The sequence below is a fragment of the Pelophylax lessonae genome (genome assembly GCF_965119305.1).
Source record: "Pelophylax lessonae genome assembly, chromosome: 4".
Taxonomy (NCBI): Eukaryota; Metazoa; Chordata; class Amphibia; order Anura; family Ranidae; genus Pelophylax; species Pelophylax lessonae.
This window is the reverse complement of record NC_138771.1, coordinates 77,346,678-77,361,974: the sequence shown is the minus strand read 5'-3', so window position 1 is coordinate 77,361,974 and position 15,297 is coordinate 77,346,678. Positions and strand designations below refer to the sequence as shown.

Sequence of the window (15,297 nt, the reverse complement as noted above, 5' to 3'; positions counted from 1 at the left end):
AAAAATCGGCTACTCACAAACATACGTAGAAAACAAGCATATCAGTTCCATAAAGCCGCCTCATTAAAGGAGTCCAATATCTCATAGAAGCAGAGGGCTGACGCGTTTTGAGGCTGTGCCTCTTCCTCAGAGCCTCTGAGGAAGAGGCACAGCCTCAAAACGCGTCAGCCCTCTGCTTCTATGAGATATTGGACTCCTTTAATGAGGCGGCTTTATGGAACTGATATGCTTGTTTTCTACGTATGTTTGTGAGTAGCCGATTTTTATCTTGATATTTTAAATAAACTCGCTGAGGATAATGCGCTAGGCTGGTGCGCCCTTTTCTTTGTTTTATATCTAACATCAATTTAGGCCAATATGTATTCTAAAACAAATTTTTGGTAAAAAAAAATCCCAATAAACGTATATTGACTGGTTTGCACAAAAGTTATTGTGTCTACAAACTATGGAATATTTTTATGGCATTTTTTTTTTTACTAGTAATGGCGTCGATCAGCGATTTTTAGTGGGACTGCGACATTGCGGACAAATCAGATGCCATCAGTGCAAAAAATATCCATTGTTAATATACTGACAGAGAAGGGGTTAACATAAGGGACGATCAAAGGGTTAAATGTCTCCTTAGGGGGTGCTTGCTGTGTGGGGGGGTTGCACTGACTGGGGGAAGATAGAGATCCATGTTCCTGCTTAGCAGAAACACAAGATCTCTATCTTCTCCCCTGTCAGAACAGCGATATGCCTTGTTTACATAGGCAGACCTCCGTTCTGCCTCTCTCAGGAATTGTCGCAGGTGGCCGGCTCCCCCTCTGTCCAATCAGCGTGCAATCGCGCCTCCGGCCCCTAGTGGCCATTGCACCAAATGACGCACAGGTATGTGATTTCACGCAAAAGAGCTGACCTGCCGCGGTAAATGTACGGTAGGAAATCGGCAAGTGGTTAAAAGAAAAAGTGTTTCAGAAAATAAAACTGCCACCCCTTAATGTTGTCACTCTTCATTTAGATGGCCAGCATAGTGGTTATTGATTAGGATTGAGTTCCCTGATTTGAATCCTGGTCAGGACAATATCTGCATGGAGTTTGCCTGTTTTTCATGTGCTTATGTAGGTTTCCTCCCACCCTCCAAATGTAGATGAAAGGACCTTAGACTGTAAGCTCCTTGAGGGCAGAGCCTTATATGAATGTACAGTATGCAAAGTTCTGTGTAAGCTGTCAGTACTATAAATACCTGTAATAAAAATGACATTTAAATATGTATACAATATGTAAAGCACTGTGTAAGGCCTCATTCAAACAGTTAAAGTGGTGTGTGTTTATGTAACCAAGGCATGACAGCCATGGGGGAGCTGGGTTTGGTCCAAAACCCAGTACCGCAGGACCTGTGGCCAGAACATTCTCAGCAGCTGCAAATGGACTGGGATGCCGATTATGTCATTCACCTACCATGGCAATTTTTGGTCAAGCTGTGGTTGTATGCTGGTAACCTCACATCTGAGCATTTGCATGTGTACAGGGATGGATGCAGACGGTTTCTGGGGAAATTAGACACTCTTTAGAATTCTGTCACTCCTCTGTACAACAAATGTCATTGTAGGGAACACATTTTTTTAGCTGTCGGGGACAGGTACATCTGTGAATCTGTTGCACGGAGGGGGCGCGGCACTGACTCTAGAGTATCCATAATGCAAGCACTCCATCCTCAGTGCATGTTCATCCCCATCCCAACTAGAACACCATCTTCTCTGCAACTGACAGCTTCATTACAGCCAATGGCTCATCCCTGGCTGACAGCTGAAAGTAAACAAAAAGGATCTCATTACCCAAATATGGCCACATTTGGACAATGATGTCAGCCATCTTCCTCTCCCCTTTGTTTAGTTTCAGCTGCTGGCCAAGGCATATTCCTGTGGTCAGCTGAATGTGGCTGGGGATGCATCACTGGCTGCTATCACACCGGCGACCACTGGAATCCTAGCAAACCACGAGCAGGAAGTTGTCACATCTATAGGAGATCCCCAGCACATATGCCGCACTCTGTGCATTGGTGTCTCTGTACTCCAACCCAGGATTGGTCCTAATCATCATAACAAGCTTCCTCATCTGTGAACTGCCCATAATTCTTTTTAAAGAGGAAGTAAACCCTCATAAAAAAAAATGAGAAAAAAAAAAAAACCTGTAAAGACAAAGACATAATGAGCTAGTATGCATCGCATACTGGCTCATTATGAAATACTTACCTTAAAACGAAGCCCTCTCAGTGCCGCCCGTTCAGCGACAGGACGACCGACAAGTCCGGCCGTCCTGCTTCATTGTTCACGTCCTCCGGCCATTTGATTGGTCGGCGGTGCGATTACATCACTCCCACGCATGTGCGAGGGAGCCGCCGTTCACAGCACAGGGCTCTGAAGGAATGGCACGGGTGGCCGTTCCTTCAGAGCGCATGCGCCGATGATGTCATCGGCTGCATGCACTGTAAATATATCCTAAACTGTGCAAGTTTAGGAGATATTTATAGCACCTATAGGTAAGCCTTAATATAGGATAGGCAAAAGACTTTAAATTGGGTTTACAACCACTTTAAATGTGTTGCAGCCATAGCAATATATTCTAAAAGCGGCAATAGTAAGAAGTACTAGAATAAGGAGCACAAACCGATACTGGTACCCAAACCGGCACACAACTTTCATGAATAAGGCACAGGCCACGTTAACCCCTTCTTATCCAGTGTGGCCTTTTTACTGGGTCTCAGGCTACATTCATATCTATCCCTGTCTGCTGTTATCGGTTTCCTAAATTGCATTGTAGTGCGTTTACATACATTTTCATTAATCTGATGGGACTCTCAGTGCATAAAAAAGCAGAAAGAAAGGGACAAGCCTCATTTTCTGAAATCACAGAGCAATGCACTGCCGAGATCGGAATGGCCTCATTGAAGGACACAGCTTATGACACATACATCCTATTACTTTACAATGCACACGTTAAAATGTGAAGGTGTGTCCTGGATCCTAAAATAAAACTAACATCTAACTTTCACCCCTTCCTACCACCGCCTCCTGGCCCTTTAAGAGGTTTTAAATGTCAGGAGGCGGACGATCTGATCACCTGACCATAGCGATTGGCTGTCACATGATTGGAAAGCTCCCAAACACAAATAGACATTGATAACTTTCGATTACCTGCCGGTCTCTGAGCTGGAAAAGTGCAGGACAGGCGCTCTCAGCACAGAAAGATGTACACATGTGGACACACACATATATATATATACAGTCAGGTCCATAAATATTGGGACATCGACACAATTCTAATCTTTTTGGCTCTATACACCACCACAATAGATTTGAAATGAAACAAACAAGATGTGCTTTTACTGCAGACTTCAGCTTTAATTTGAGGGTATTTACATCCAAATCAGGTGAACGGTGTAGGAATTACAACAGTTTGTATATGTGCTTCCCACTTTTTAAAAGACCAAAAGTGATGGGACAATTGGCTGCTCAGTTGTTCCATGGCCAGGTGTGTGTTATTCCCTCATTATCCCATTTACAAGGAGCAGATAAAAGGTCCAGAGTTCATTTCAAGTGTGCTATTTGCATTTGGAATCTGCTGCTGTCAACTCTCAAGATGAGATCCAAAGAGCTGTCACCATCAGTGAAGCAAGCCATCATTAGGCTGAAAAAACAAAACAAACCCATCAGAGAGATAGCAAAAACATTAGGTGTGGCCAAATCAACTGTTTGGAACATCCTTAAAAAGAAAGAACGCACCGGTGAGCTCAGCAACACCAAAAGACCCGGAAGACCATGGAAAACAACTGTGGTGGATGGCCGAAGAATTCTTTCCCTGGTAAAGAAAACACCCTTCACAACAGTTGGCCAGATCAAGAACACTCTCCAGGAGGTAGGTATATGTGTGTGTCAATGTCAACAATCAAGAGAAGATTTCACCAGAGTGAATATAGAGGGTTCACCACAAGATGTAAACCATTGGTGAGCCTCAAAAACAGGAAGGCCAGATTAGAGTTTGCCAAACAACATCTAAAAAAGCCTTCACAGTTCTGGAACAACATCCTATGGACAGATGAGACCAAGATCAACTTGTACCAGAGCGATGGGAAGAGAAGAGTATGGAGAAGGAAAGGAACGGCTCATGATCCAAAGCATACCACCTCATCAGTGAAGCATGGTGGTGTCATGGCGTGGGCATGTATGTCTGCCAATGGTACTGGTTCTCTTGTATTTATTGATGATGTGACTGCTGACAAGAGCAGCAGGATGAATTCTGAAGTGTTGCGGGCAATATTATCTGCTCATATTCAGCCAAATGCTTCAGAACTCATTGTACGGTGCTTCACAGAGCAGATGGACAATGACCCGAAGCACACTGCGAAAGCAACCAAAGAGTTTTTGAAGAGAAAGAAGTGGAATGTTATGCAATGGCCAAGTCAATCACCTGACCTGAATCCGATCGAGCATGCATTTCACTTGCTGAAGACAAAACTGAAGAGAAAATGCCCCAAGAACAAGCAGGAACTGAAGACAGTTGAAGTAGAGGCCTGGCAGAGCATCACCAGGGATGAAACCCAGCGTCTGGTGATGTCTATGCGTTCCAGACTTCAGGCTGTAATTCACTGCAAAGGATTTGCAACCAAGTATTAAAAAGTGAAAGTTTGATTTATGATTGTTAATCTGTCCCATTACTTTTGGTCCCCTAAAAAGTGGGAGGCACATATACAAACTGTTGTTATTCCTACACCGTTCACCTGATTTGGATGTAAATACCCTCAAATTAAAGCTGAAAGTCTGCAGTTAAAGCACATCTTGTTTGTTTCATTCCAAATCCATTGTGGTGGTGTATAGAGCCAAAAAAAAAAGAATTGTGTCGATGTCCCAATATTTATGGACCTGACTGTATATATGGCCTCTTTGCGTTAAAGCCCACTAGCTGAGAGACCGCATATATGCATATAGCCAGCAGGAATCGTTTAAAAACAGAAGAGACATGCAACTGTCTCTTCTGCAATAAAATAAACCTACCTGCCTGCTTGCGGTCTTCTTTACCGTCTTGCCACCCATGTAATGCATTTTTGGGGCAGAGAAGTGGCTGGCCTTTAAAATCCACACACTGCCTACAGTGGGGAAAAAATATTTGATCCTTGGCAAATTGTGTAAGTTTGCCCACTAACAAAGAAATAAAGGGTCTATAATTTGTATTATAGGTGATAAATGATAGGGACAGAATATCAACCACAAATCTAGAAAAAAACCTGATACAAGTGTTATAAATTGAGTTGCAGTTCAGTGAGTAAAATAAGTATTTGATCCCCTAGCAAAACATAACTTAATACTTGGTGGAGAATCCCTTGTTGACAAGCACAGAGGTAGGACGTTTCTTGAAGTAGGTTGCCAGGTTGGCTCACATCTCAGGAGGGATTTTGGTCCACTCTTCTTTACAGATCTCTAAATCCTTAAAGTTGAGGTAAACCCTCACATATACCCAGTGAAGTGAACCGCCTCTGATGATATACAGAGATGAAACAAATCTCCCTATATAAGGTTTACTTATATGTGTTCTGTCTTCAGCTTTCTACACTCTTTAGAAAGTGTGAGTCCAGTTAGAATTTTCTCTTCCTGATTCACCAATGGGAGGGAAGGTTTGCCATACACTGTAAGCCAGCCGATTGGAGGAAAGGCACACACCCTCTCCACCTAGGCAGAAACATGAAGAGCTGTGCTGTGAATAGACCAGCTGTCTGCCAATCTTTTTATGGCACACACCCCGACACAAAATTCAGCCTGGTTTTATCTCAGTTGACAGAGAACTTGTCAGAGGTTACCATGCTGATAACAGAGGAACTGAGTGGGAGAGAGCGGTACTTAGGGCTTTGAAGAGAGATAAGTACCGTATTTTTCGCCGTATAAGACGCACCGGCGTATAAGACGCACCCAATTTTAAAGGAGGAAAAACTAGAAAAAAAAGATTCTGAACAGGCTGGGCACTGGTGAGTGTAGGGACCACAGTACCAAATAGGTACCCCTTTCATTGAAATTAGGGGGGGAGTTGCTCTACAGAACCATGAGCTGGGAAGTGTGAGGTGACAGTCACCTGGTGACTAATCTATTAGAAGAGTTCAATCATGCAGAGACCACCAGAGGCAGAGAGACTTACCTAAGGTAACGGTTACAGGTAGAAGATGAAGTGAAGAACACAGCCTGACACAGTGACATCCATCCCTGGCCCGCAGCTAGTTCTTCTCTTGACCGAGCGGTGAGCACAGGCGAACCAATCACGTTGTGAGTAGCGGCACAGCGAACCAATCAGGTGTGCAGGCACGCGTGATTGGTTAGCTGTGCAGCGGCTCACGGCGCCACCCGCTGCTGCTGCTCACCGCGCTCGGCTCAGACAGTCACAGTCAGCCAGTCCGAGTCAGGAGAACTAGGCGCTGCAGGCGCCCACTCGTTCAACTTCAGGGCAGCTAATGTTATTTATGACTGAGCGTATATTTTTAGAGAGCGCGAGGCACGAGCAGGGCCGGGGTGTCAACAGGGGTGGCAAGGACTTCGTCTGGGGTGGCAATTGCCACCCCAGCTAGCCCTCTGGCTCTGCCACTGACAGGCAAAATGTGTATTTCTCGTATAAGACGCACCAACTTTTCCCCCCCAGTTTTGGGGAAGAAAAAGTGTGTCTTATATGGCGAAAAATACGGTAAATACTACAGATAGATGTGCCCAGGTCAAGTTTCATGAATGGGATTTACATCCATTTTAAGGTTTCTTGGCTGTCGCTTGGCAACTCGAAGTTTCAGCTTCCTCCATAAATTTCTAAAGAATTAAGGCCTGGAGACTGACTAACTAAAGAAGTATGGTTGGATGTGCCCCGTGAGATGCCTCCATCCTCATACAATATACAAAGAAACATGAATTGCCCGTAGGACTTTAGATGAGGCGCAACACACTCAATGATAAACTAAATAACGTAAAGATTTATTGGTAAATACAATTTCCAACAGGACAAACAGATCCTGTTTGCACTGCTGGGCCCTCGAATCCCCCACCCACAGTTCCTGGGTCAGACATTTCCAGGAGACTAATGCCCCGTACACACGTACCGATTGTCCGCCGTAAATATTCGGCCGACGACCGATCGGCCGATTGTAGGCTTGTTAGTATGATGCTTCCGACAGCCGACAGCGCATTTTCGGCCGAATAGAATCTGTCGTGCAAGCATTAAAATTTTTGTTGGCCAACACCAGAACGGCCGATTGTTCGCCAGTCAGTACAGAATTCGGCCGACAAAACAGCAGATTAGCAAGACTGGGCATGCTCAGAAAAGAAAAAACACACGGAAAGTTAACCATCACATGACATCACTTCTGCAGTCGGCTGTTGTTGGCCGACAAAATTCGTGTGCAGTCTTTTGCAGTTTTCAACAGACACGACAGCCCTGGACAAAAGACGGCCGATCGTTCGGCCGACGATCGGTACGTGTGTACGAGGCTTACCATTAGGTCATGAGCATGTGATGTCTTGCAGATTTGTAAGTATGGGTCCCCCTTTTGGTTGATACCCAATGTTTGCAATAACAGAATACATGTGTCTCATATATTCCTAAACTATTTCTACTTTATAGACAATTGTGTGTGCATCAACCCCCGGAGGAAGTGACGCTATGTCACAAAACTAGGAATCGACCGATATCTTTTTTCAGGGCCGATACTGATACCGATTTTCTGGCCACTCTTCAGGCCGATAGCCAATATTAGGTCCCAATATTCTGCACATTTAAAGTTTTTATTTTTAATGTCCTTTTAAAAAAATATATATTTTTTTTATAACATCCCTTGTGACAGTAATAGGCAGTGAGAGATACTCTTTATGGAGAGACCTGGGGTCTAAAAGACACCACACCCCTCCTCTACACTTAATTGCATTCAAAACACCAAGTTTGGCTGTTTTGAATGCTGTAATTTTGTTTTTTAAATCTAGTGCCTTTAAGGTTTCAGTACCTGGAAGTGATGTAATGACATTGCTTCCGGGTTTTTTCATCGGAGACCTGATCAGAGCCGAATGCGGCTTTGTTTGGGTCTTTGGCCAGCCTGCGGACGTGCCGGCTGGTTGGTCAGGTCTCCCGGTGGGACAGGAGACCCGGGTGAGATGTATAAGGCGGCTGGAGGGGAGACGTCCCCTCCCGCTCCTTGTAATGACAATCAAGCGGATGCTCAGCCACATCGGTTGTCATTACCAGAAAGCCGACCGTCGGCTCTAAACAATGGTACCGGGGTTATAACTCTAGCTGCAGGCCTCACTCTGGTACAACCATTTGAAGAGATATCGGTCATATCGGCAAGTCTGTGGCCGATACTTAAAAAAAAAATGAATATCTGCCTCCGCTTATTGACCCCTCCGATAATCGGTCGACCCCTACACGAAACATGTCAGGTTACATAGATGCACATTCACACCTATTATGGATTGATCTTTGAAACACTGGCTACGGAAGTAATATGTATATGTTGACCAATCTGATCATATGGCAATTATGTCACTGTTGATCTGTTGGAAATTGTATTTACCAATAATTCTTTACTTTATTGAGTTTATCATTGAGTGTGTTGTGCCTCATCTAAAGTCCAACGGCCAATTCGGTATCAGGACAATATCCCATGGGACAATATCCCCCGGAAAACATCCCCCTGGACATAGGGTTAGAGGGGGGATATTGTCCAGGGAGGATATTGTCCGGGGGGATGTTGTCCAGGGGGGAGGTTTCCCAGGGGATATTGTCCGGGGGATATTGTCCGGGGGGATATTGTCCTAGAATCGGGCAATTCATGTTTCTTTGGAGTCTGACTAGTCCACTTCATGACCTTAATGTGCTTCTTCTTGAGCCATTCCTTTGTTGCCTTGGTGGTATGTTTTGGGTCATTGTCATGCTAGAAGAGCTATCCATGACTCATCTTTAGTGTTCTGGGAAGAAGGTTCTCATCCAAGATTTTACAATACATGGCCCTGCCCATAGGCCCCTCAATGCGGCAAAGTCGGTCTTTTAGCAGAGCAACAGCCCAAAAATATAATGTTTTCACCTCAGTGCTTGACTGTAGAGATGGTGTTCTTAGGGTCATAGTCAGCATTTTTCTTCCTCCAAACACGGCAAGTCGAGTTAATGCCAAGGAGCTCAATTTTGGTCTCATCTGACCACAGCACTTTCTCCCAATCCCTCTCTGAATCATTTAGATGTTCATTGGCATGACTGTACATGTGCCTTCTTAAGGAGGGGGGCCTTGCGGACGCTGCAGGTTTTTAATCCATGGCAGCGTATTGTGTTACCAATGGTTTGTTTGGTGACTGTGGTCCCAACTGCCTTGAGATCATTCACAAGCTCCTCCTGCGTAGTTCTGGGCTGATCCCTCACTTTTCTCATAATCATCCTTACCATATGAGGCGAAATCTTTCATGGAGCTTCAGGCCAAGGGCGATTGATGGTTATTTTGTATTTCTTCCATTTGTGAATAATCGCTCCAACAGTTGTCTTCTTCTCACCAAGCTTCTTGCAGATTGTCTTGCAGTCCATTCCAGCCTTGTGCAGGTCTACAATCTTGTCCCTGATGTCCTTTGACAAATCTTTGGTTTTGCCCATGATGGTGAGGTTTGAATGGAAGAAAGAGATTCTGTAGACAGGTGTCTTTTATTCACATAAGGAGTTGTCCTTGGGTGTGCCTTCTTAGATTGACAGGACTAATCTGTGTACCACATGAGCACATACTGTAGCCAGTATATGGGAGCCAGAATTATTGTTGGTTGGTAGGGGATCAAATACTTATTTTACTCACTGAACTGCAACTCAATAATAACATTTGTATTGTGTTTTTTCTGGATTTTTGGTTGATATTTTGTTTCTAAAACTTAAAATACACCTACAATAACAATTAAAAACCATTAATTTCTTCAAGACAGCTCTCAGCCCATACTAATGATTGGGAACCTGTGTTACTGGCTCCCAATCATGTGACCCCCCTATGACAGCCAATTACAGAGGTCATATGATTAGGCAGCCCTTCCTTCCCCCCATGCCTGGTGCCTGTCTGCTGGAATGATTGAATGCAGGAATTACGCCATCCTGTGCAGGCCAAACAAGATGGCAGAAAACCGTCACCCTGGAGAGACTGAGCAGAAGCTGCCATCGCGGGTAAATAACTTGTGCAGGAACGTTGGGGGTTTAAGGTAAGTATCGCAGATTTTAGATCTGAATTAAGGGGAGAAGGGGAGGGGGGCAGGGCAGACTTCCAGATCATGTGACCACTGCAATTGGCTGTCACAGCGGTCACAAAATCAGGGGCCCAATCCGCTGGCTTCTGATTTTAACTAGAGACATGTATGTCTGTGACAGCTCGGCCACCTTGGCCGCCATGGACACATACGGTATGTGCTGTGTTAGCCCTTCCCCGAGTTCCATGGCCGGAAAGAAGTTAAAGGGGCCATTCTGCTAGAAAAGTGTCCTCGTCACTTTAGTGAGTTGTGTCTGGAGCCGCTCATCCCTCCTCTACTCATGTAAACACTCTGATAGCAGCAGGTGACACACGTCTACAGCCTGACACTGATTTCTACACAGACCCCCATCACCCGGGACATAAACACCTTCCTCTGTGCGGGACAATGAGGACCCCGCTGACACCGACATAGAAATACCTCCAATACATAACATGGAGGAGGGTTACAAATGTGAGAACAATGGCTCAATAACAATCACTCATGTTATGTGATCCCCGGTGATGGGGGGCCCCTCATGTCATGTGATCTCCAGTGTATGAGGGCCCCTCGTGTCACGTGATCCTCCGTGATGGGGCCCCTCGTATCATGTGATCCCAGGTGATAGGGGTCCTTCATGTCATGTGATCCCCGGTGATGGGGGCCCCTCATGTCATGTGATCCCGGTGACAGGGGCCCCTTATGTCATGTGATCCCAGTGATGGGGCCCCTCATGTCATGTGATCCCAGTGATGGGGGCCCCTCATGTCATGTGATCCCGGTGATGGGGGTCCCTCATGTCATGTGATCCCCGGTGATAGGGGCCCCTCATGTCATGTGATCCCCGGTGATAGGGGCCCCTCATGTCATGTGATCCCCGGTGATAGGGGCCCCTCATGTAATGTGATCCCGGTGATAGGGGCCCCTCATGTAACGTGATCCCGGTGATAGGGGCCCCTCATGTAATGTGATCCCGGTGATAGGGGCCCCTCATGTCATGTGATCCCTGGTGATAGGGGCCCCTCATGTAATGTGATCCCAGTGATAGGGGCCCCTCATGTAATGTGATCCCGGTGATAGGGGCCCCTCATGTCATGTGATCTCTGGGGATGGAGACTCTTCAAGTCATGTAAACCCCGGTGATAGGGGCCCCTCATATCATGTCATCCCTGGTGATGGGGGCCCTTGTATCATGTGATGGTGGCCCCATGGTGGGTGTACCTTGGTGATGTGAGGTGGAGGATGGGTCCCTGGAGGAGGGGGATGATGATGAAGATGATGATGGCGAGGAGTATGATGAGGAGGAAAGTGAGGAGGATGAAGATGATGGGAAGGAGAAGAAGGATGATAAAGATAATGAGGAGGAGGATGATGAAGATGATGAGTAGAAGAAGGATGGTGAGGAGAAGGATAATGAAGATGATGAGTAGAAGAAGGATGGTGAGGAGAAGGATAATGAAGATGATGAGGAGAAGAAGGTTGATGAAGACGATGAGGATGAGAAGAAGGATGATGAAGATGATGAGGATGAGAAGAAGGATGATGAAGATGATGAGGAGAAGAAGGATGATGAAGATGATGAGGAGGAGGATGATGAAGATGATGAGAAGAAGGATGATGAAGATGATGAGGATGAGAAGAAGGATGATGAAGATGATGAGGAGGTGAAGAAGGATGATGAAGATGATGAGGAGGTGAAGAAGGATGATGAAGATGATGAGGATGGTGATGATGAAGACGATAAGGAGAAGGAAGAGGATAAGGATGATGATGAAGATGATGAGGAGGATGAAGATGATGATGGGAAGGATGCTGACTGATGGAAGGCCAGTGCTCCCCTCCCCCTCACCTGTCCCCCGCCGCCCCTCCCCCTGTGCCCGGTGTGTCCTGAGCCCCGCCCCTCAGCGGGCACACTCACCCGGGCCGGCCAGTGCGGGTAACCCTTCATCTTGGCGAAGACCAGCTCTCCCGCCTTGTAGTCCCGGGGCCTGGGCCGAGCCATTGTGTCCTCGTCCAGCCCTGACACACCAACCTTCCGCCCTGCGGCAGCCGCTATGGTGATGGAGATGTAGGAGGAGGAGGAGGAAGAGGAGGACGGGAGTACCAGAAAGGCCCCTCAGCGGATGAACTCCCCTAAGCAGAGCCCCCCGTTTACACGAAGCAGGAGGTGTCCTTCACCGCAGGCCCTTCCCCCCTCACTGTACCGACCAAACCCCTTCTTCTCCCTCTCCTTCCCCGCCTTCTCCTGTCACACCGACCGCCAGCTCTATGGCGCTGCGAGGAACAACACAGGACTTCCCCTACACCGGTGCGGGCGGGGACCGCACACTAACTATCCAGCTAGGTAGCCTTACGGCGCGCGGTGCTTCGCTGCCTCTGCTGGTGGATCTGTTGGTTGGCGGAGATTCCTTAACGTACGAACCAAAACAGGGGTGCTTATAAACACCTCATCAGAGCTCATCCGCAGGGTACCAGCAGAACACATCAGTAACTGTGACAATGGAGCTTACAGTCTATTCTCCCCAACATACATAATTACTATAGGGCAGGGAAGAAGAAAAAAGCCGTGTAGACAGGAAGGATGCAGTCACACCTGTGCAACACAATGTAACTTTTTTTTTGCGTTTTTTTTTTTACATCGCACAACAGCATAGAGCGGTCAGTTGACATGAATGGTCTGACCTCTGCACTCCATAGGCACCAAACCAGCTCCTGTTCCTTGTATTGTTTTTAGTAGTGAGCCTTGCGCATTTTTGCAATGTGCATTACGGCGCCTTTTCTTTACACATTTCCCAAAACATAATGGGGTGAATGGAGCCTACAGCGCATCCACAAAGTATTCACTGCGCTTCACTTTTTCCACATTTTGTTATGTTACAGCCTTATTCCAAAATGGAATAAATTCATTATTTTCCTAAAAAGTCTACAAACATAACCCCATAATGACAACGTGAAAGAAGTTTGTTTGAAATATTTGCATATTCATTTAAAATAAAAATCGAAAAATCCCATGTACATAATTATTCACAGACTTTGCCATGACACTCAAATTTGAGCTCAGGTGCATCCCGTTTCCACTGATCATCCTTGAGATGTTTCTACAACTTGATTGGAGTCCACCTGTGGTAAATTCCGTTGATTGAACATGATTTGGAAAGGCACACCTGTCTATATAAGGTTAACAGTGCATGTCAGAGCACAAACCAAGCCAGGACATCCAAGGAATTGTCTGTAGACCTCCAAGACAGGATTGTATGGAGGCACAGATCTGGGGAAAGGTACAGAAAAATGTCTGCAGCATTGAAGGTCCCAATAAGCACAATGGCCTCCATCATTTGTTAATAGAAGAAGTTTAGAACCACCAGGACTCTTCCTAGAGCGGGCTGTCCAGGCAAACTGAGCGATCGGGGGAGAAGGGCCTTGGTCAGGGAGGAGACCAAGAACACGACGGTCACTCTGACAGAGCTCCAGCAATTCTCTGTGGAGAGAGGAGAACCTCCCAGAAGAACAACCATCTCTGCAGCACTCCACCAATCAGGCCTGTATGCAGTGTCGTGTAGTGTGGGTTGTCAGCACCCAGGGCAAGGCAAGTAATTTGCGCCCCTAAGCCGCGGGATTTTAGCACTCGAGTCTCTTCCACTAGATTAGTTAAAGAAACCCTTACGCCCTAAGCACATGTATGAAAATACTTATGTAATTAAAGTAAAAATGCATCTAAATACAAGTTTGAATGACCAGCATGCCCCCTTTCAATGCAGAATGACCAGTGTGCCCCCTTTCAATGCAGAATGACCAGCGTGCCCCCTTTCAATGCAGAATGACCAGCGTGCCCCCTTTCAATGCAGAATGACCAGCGTGCCCCCTTTCAATGCAGAGAGACCAGCGTGCCCCCTTTCAATGCAGAATGACCAGTGTGCCCCCTTTCAATGCAGAATGACCAGCGTGCCCCCTTTCAATGCAGAATGACCAGCGTGCCCCCTTTCAATGCAGAGAGACCAGCGTGCCCCCTTTCAATGCAGAATGACCAGTGTGCCCCCTTTCAATGCAGAATGACCAGTGTGCCCCCTTTCAATGCAGACAGACCAGCGTGTCCCCCTTCAATGCAGAGAGACCAGCGTGCCCCCTTTCATTGCAGAGAGACTTACATGCAGCGGCGGCTTCTCCTCAGTTCCCCACATCTTCTCGAGTCCTCCGCGTCTCCTCGAGTCCTCCCTCCTCCTCCTCGGCCAATGGCATGAGTTCGCCTTTCGGCCAATCAGGAAGCGGGTCTCGGACCCGCTTCCTGATTGGCCAGGAGGAGGATCCGTGTGACAATAGCAAATTTTAATTTGCTATTGTCACACAATGGGTGGGCTCGGGGCGCACTGGTCCACCCTTTTTTGAAGCCTATTAGAGCCTCTGGCTCTAATCGGGCGATTAAAAAAAAAAAAACACTCTGTGACAGCGCCAGGCTGCTGACTCACTCGCTGCTAAACTGACTGAGCAGTGAGGAGAGGGGGCATAGGCGGGGCTTGGCTTGCAACGCCACCCCACCCTACACCAATGGACAGGTGAGGCACAGTCCAGCCCTGTCCCGACCTGCCATTTTCATCCATAGGGCGGCCGCGCTGGACATCTCCCAGCCTAAAGATGGAGGCAGCCGCAGACAGTGTGTGAACTGTGTATGTCAGAGTCAGACAGACAGAGTGACACTGCGGATGCGCCCCCCCAGATGTTGCGCCCGGTGCGGCTGGCCCCCCCTGCACACCCCACGCTACGCCACTGCCTGTATGGTAGAGTGCCAGATAGAAGCCACACCTTAGTAAAAGACACATGACAGCCGTCTGGATTTTGCCAAAAGGCAACTGAAAGATTCTCAAACCATCAGAAACAAAATTCTCTGGTCTGATAAAACAAAGATTGAAATCTTTGGTTTCAATGGCAAGAGTCATGTCTGGAGGAAACCAGGCACCACTCATCACCTGGCCAATACCATCCCTACAGTGAAGCATGGTGGTGGCAGTATCATGCTGTGGGAATTTTTTCAGCGGCGGGAACTGGGAGACTAGTCAGGATG

The 15,297-nt window shown here is 46.8% G+C and overlaps 1 protein-coding gene across 1 annotated transcript in view; it reads right to left on the bottom strand.

Moving 5' to 3' along the window:
* Positions 1-12,573, bottom strand: part of HDGFL3 (HDGF like 3) — an 84,195-nt gene extending 71,622 nt beyond the window's left edge. Inside the window, exon 1 of the mRNA XM_082252749.1 lies at positions 12,160-12,573. Coding sequence (XP_082108875.1) covers positions 12,160-12,243 — 84 coding nt within the window. The 5' untranslated portion in view covers positions 12,244-12,573. The remainder of the gene's footprint in view (positions 1-12,159) is intronic.
* Between the last annotated feature and the right edge of the window lie 2,724 nt (positions 12,574-15,297).